This window comes from Platichthys flesus, chromosome 7 (genome assembly GCF_949316205.1).
Source record: "Platichthys flesus chromosome 7, fPlaFle2.1, whole genome shotgun sequence".
NCBI lineage: Eukaryota > Metazoa > Chordata > Actinopteri > Pleuronectiformes > Pleuronectidae > Platichthys > Platichthys flesus.
The window spans coordinates 27819187-27824077 of record NC_084951.1 but is presented as its reverse complement, the minus strand read 5'-3'; the positions used below and the strand labels follow the sequence as shown (position 1 = coordinate 27824077).

Here is a 4891-nt window from a genome sequence, read left to right as displayed (position 1 = left end):
ATGCCTTGGTCATCCTCTTGCCCCCTCCTCTTCCTCCTCTTCCTCCTCCTGAGCCGTGAGGTGTGGAGCTACGAGGCTCCCGAGGACAAACAGGATGTGTTTGCCAGTCGAGCTTGTTCAGCTTTTCTGAGCTTCACCAACGTTGTGTGTCTGGCTGGAGTCACGGTGGAGCTGCCCTGTCGCTGCAAGCCTCCACAGGTACATGATCTGTGTCTGTGCTCCTGTACGAGAGGAACATCACATTAGATAATATGATTTTACTATTTCTTTCATTATTATACATTGGTGAACATATCACAATACTGTACGTTATTTTACAAATGTAAAATAAATGTAAACCTTTTCTGTGTCAGTGTTTCTCCTTCTTGTTGAGGTTTAACAACTGAGCATGTTTGTTAAGAACTATGACACAAACTGTGATTGGTGAATATGGGCAACACAATTAAATTGTGATTGATTGATGTTAAACACGGTCTTTAAATATTAGACACCACAACACGTGAGACGTTGCCTCCATCTGAATCCTCCATGTTCATGAGAACCAGCTGCTAAACAGAAACCTCAGTATCTAATCTCTGGTATCGATCGCCCAGCAGCAGATGATTCATGTGGTTCCCTTTGTTCCTCAGGTCCAATCAGTCCTGTGGTTCTTCAGGAAACATCTGGGCAGCTCCGAGGACACCGGAGCTCTGAGCCATCACCATGACAGCCAGCAGCTGGACACCGGGCAGGTCCCTCACAGCGCCGAGCTGCCGAGTCGATCCTCCATCCGTCTCTTCAGCCTGTTGATCTTCAGGACAGGACCCGGCGACTCTGGCTTCTACATCTGCGGCTCCGCCCAGAAAGACTTTTTCTACGGTTACGACCTGGACGTGCAGGAGGTGCACCGGATCCGCTTCACTCCGAGGTGACTCTGTGACTCCATGGGGAGGGTCATAACCAATATGTTGATTCATTATAAACATTTATCTGATGCTCCTCCATGTTCATGTTGGTGTAAGACAGAGATAACCGAGTTTATTTACAGGCTGATCCACTGACTGTAAAATCAATATTTTAAATGTATATTAAGCATTTTACTATCAGTCATCTGATGGTTTCTATGTTGAACTAGTTTCCTCCATAGTGGTAGAAATCATCAAATGAAAGAAAATAACCCATCTTCAATGATCCGCTCTCAGTCTAATATTTCATATCTAATATTTATTGTAGACTGGCTCCAGACAGAAGGAACCAGGACCTGATGGAGATTAAAAGCCGGAGCTCCAGTCAGCCGCGGCATCTTGTCTTCACCGGCTTCAAGCCCTGGACGGTGTGCGACCGCTGTGGGGTGGGGGGGGAGCAGGTCCGTGTGGGGCTCTGCTACGTCCGCTCCCAGTTCCTCCATGTACGCTACCGACGAGCCAATCAGACGGTGGCTTCATGCGGCTCAGGGGCGGTGCCCCGGGCGTTCGGCCTGAAGCGAGGCGGAGCGGAGGCCCAGCTGGAGGTGAGGAGATGTCAGGTGACCTGTCCACCTCAACCTCCGCCCTCCTCCAAACTCCTCACTCTGATGGCTCTCTTTGGGTTAAGGTGGGTCGGTCTGTGCAGGGTTAGGGTTAGGGTTAGGGTTACTGAGTCAGGTGGTTTGATTAACACACAGTCACTAATATGTTCTAATGGAGTCACTCTCTGGTTCCCAGCTGTAGTTCTGCCTCCGGGCCAGTAGACGTACCAGTGTTCTACCTGAACCACCCCGCGGGCCGGGTCCTGACCCTGGGGTGCCCCGGGGCTCGAGCGGACATGGCCGTGGCTTGGGACCGAGGCTCCGAACCCATTTACAGATCCCAACACTTGGCCGGGGGCTCCATCGGCACCAAGGCCTCCAGGCTGCGGATCGACTCCGGACACCACCTAGTGTTCAAACCTGCAACGCTTCAGGACACAGGTTCAAACTGCTGATTATTTAAAGTTGCTTCGTCAAAGATTTGTGTTGGTTCATATTTTCGTTTGCTGCTGTTTCTTCATCATCTTCATTATCACACAAACAAGGATGAGATCAAATCACCTTCAGTCCCACAGAGGGCGACCCCGAGGAGAAGAGCACGGACATGTAGAAATGTTAAAGACAGTCAATTGGGTTCTCGGTGGAGGTTTCGTATTTCTGACTTTTTGTGGCTCAGAGAACTGAGGCCCTCTCTCTCTCTCTCTCTCTCTCTCTCTCCAGGTGTGTACTGCTGCTGGCTGCAGGGTCGTCCGGCCGCTCAGATCCGCCTCCTGGTCTACCTTCATTTAGGGGGGGGCCAGTCTGTGACATCACACCCTGACTTCCCGACAGCTGTCAGCAGCGTGACGATATGTTACGCTGCCATGACGAGCGTGTTCCTCCTGCTGGTGGTCGTCAGAGCTGGAGTCCGATGCCTGAGGGACGCAGCACAGACACAGTAGAGCAGATTGAAGTGGCTGCTCCTCTGTAGCCGGACCCTGTAGCCCTCACCCTCACCCTCACCCTCACCCTCACCCTCACCCTCACCCTCACCCTCACCCTCACCCTCACCCTCACCCTCACCCTCAGCCTCACCCTCACCCTCACCCTCACCCTCACCCTCACCCTAACCCTCACCCTCACCCTCACCCTCACCCTAACCCTCACCCTCAACCTCACCCTAACCCTCAGCCTCACCCTCACCCTCACCCTCACCCTCACCCTCACCCTCACCCTCACCCTAACCCTCACCCTAACCCTCACCCTCACCCTCACCCTCACCCTCACCCTCACCCTCACCCTCACCCTCACCCTAACCCTCACCCTAACCCTCACCCTCACCCTCACCCTCACCCTCACCCTAACCCTCACCCTCACCCTAACCCTCAGCCTCACCCTCACCCTCACCCTCACCCTCACCCTCTGACACGATCATAAGAATAACTCCAGCAGCTTTTTAAAGGTCCAGTATGTAAGATTCAGGTGAAAGGATCTACTGACATAAATGTTATATAAAATAATCCTAGCTATGTTTTCACAAGTGTGTTTCTTCTACATTATACAAACTGTTGTTTTATTTACACTGGAATGGACTTTTATATTGAAATACTCTATATCTGCATCGGGGGGTTAGGGTGGATTTACGTTTTGAACCAGGGGAGATATCTGCTCTCTTCCAGTTGGTGTCAGAAGTTATGGATCTGTTCTGGTGGATGTATGTTTTGTGCATTAATGCTTAAAAAGTGATATCATAGAATGGTGTGCCTTTAGGCATTCAATAAATTTGGTTATCAAAACAAAATATTAAACATTAATATTTATATTAAATCATAACTTGAATTGGTTACCTCGGGGCACCACCCTTCAAAGGAAGGTGAAAGCTGGACAATTTATTGATTAAGATCTCATTTAGATCTAGTTCACTTAGAAATCTCAATATTCACTATTGAAGATTATATAATGAACAGTGAGGGTTATGGAGTTCTTGACAGTGTAGAGGTTGGCAAAGTTCACTTATTAAACATTTATGAAAGAACATTTCTGAAAGAAAAACATGTATTATGAATATAATAGATAATAGCTAACATTAACTTTCCTTCAAATTGTAACCACAATATCTCCACACAGCACTCAGAATCAAATAAACAGTCTTTCTTAGTGTAATTATTAATCCCAGATGTGTTTCCTATGAAAGGGGAAAGGAGGTGTCTGTGCAGTGAGCAGGTCGTCCTGCCGGGTGAGGTCTTCTGTCTTTGTGTGGTTCTGCCTCAGTGTTGATGTGGAGCCGTGTGATCAGATGCTGGTTCGAGGTTCTTACCTGCAGGACCTCGAGTCGCTGCTAGGAGTTTGGTAGAATTGATTTGAGAGGTGGTTTCCTTGATGAGATGAGCTGGGAGCTGCACCTCTGCACCCCAATCGTAGATGGGAAGAGAAATGTGCTGGAGCAGCCAGGCCCCCCCCCCCCCCCCCTCGGCGATGCAGAAGACAGGCCGGCAGCCTTCCTCCTGGGAAGGGTGATGTTGTAAAGAGAAAGAAATGGGGGAGACCTTGTCTTATTTTGTCTCGGTGACCTCACAGGTCATGGGACCAGAGTGACCAATAGGAGTTGACCCTTGTGGTTTTTCACACCTCTGTGTGAAGTCCTGACTCTCTGGACCCTCTTCAGTTTGCCTACAGGTCAAATAGGTCGACTGCAGATGCCCTCTCCCTCCCCCCCCACACTGACCTCTGCCACCTGGACCAGAGGGACACATATGTGAGAATGCTGTTCATCGACTACAGTTCAGCTCAACACCATCATGTCCCTGAAGCTCATCACCAAGCTCAGAGACCTTGGGCTCAACATCGCCCTCCGTGATTGGATCCTGAACTTCCTGACAGGCAGACCACAGGCGGTGCTGATCGCCAGCACCACATCTTCACCCTGACTCTCAACACCGGGGCCCCCCAGGGCGGCGTGCTCAGTCCTCTCCTGTCCTCCCTGTTCACACATGACTGCGTGCCCCCCCACAGCTCCAACACCATGTCAGAGCCCTGACATCTTGGTGCCAGGACAACAACCTCCATCTCAACGTCAGCAAAACAATCTGCATATTTGCACTTTTGTTGTTTTATTTTCTCCTCAGCTGTTTATATATATTTAGATATATATACATTATTTAACTTTTGATATTCTATTTTATTCTATTTTATACTATTTCTATCTTATTTTATTGTATAGTGTGTAATCCTTGAGCATTGTTAGAAGAGAGCCTGAGACTCAAGCATTTCACTGCCAACAACTGCTTCATGTTATTGTTGTACACTTGACAATAAAAAATCTTGAATCTTGAATCTTGAAGTTGAGGAATCCTGGTAGAGTGAGTTCCCTTTGCTCTGGCTTTTTCAAGAACAATGGAACCTGTTGCACCCTGGGAGAATGAGTTC

At 48.9% G+C, this 4891-nt stretch overlaps 1 protein-coding gene across 1 annotated transcript; it reads left to right on the top strand.

The window, feature by feature from the left end:
* Positions 1-2427, top strand: LOC133957235 (Ig-like V-type domain-containing protein FAM187A). The gene is made up of 5 exons (XM_062392713.1): positions 1-198; positions 630-907; positions 1213-1566; positions 1689-1927; positions 2207-2427. Exons 1-5 carry the CDS (start codon positions 1-3, stop codon positions 2425-2427), a joined length of 1290 nt encoding a protein of 429 aa, XP_062248697.1.
* The last annotated feature ends 2464 nt before the right edge of the window (positions 2428-4891 follow it).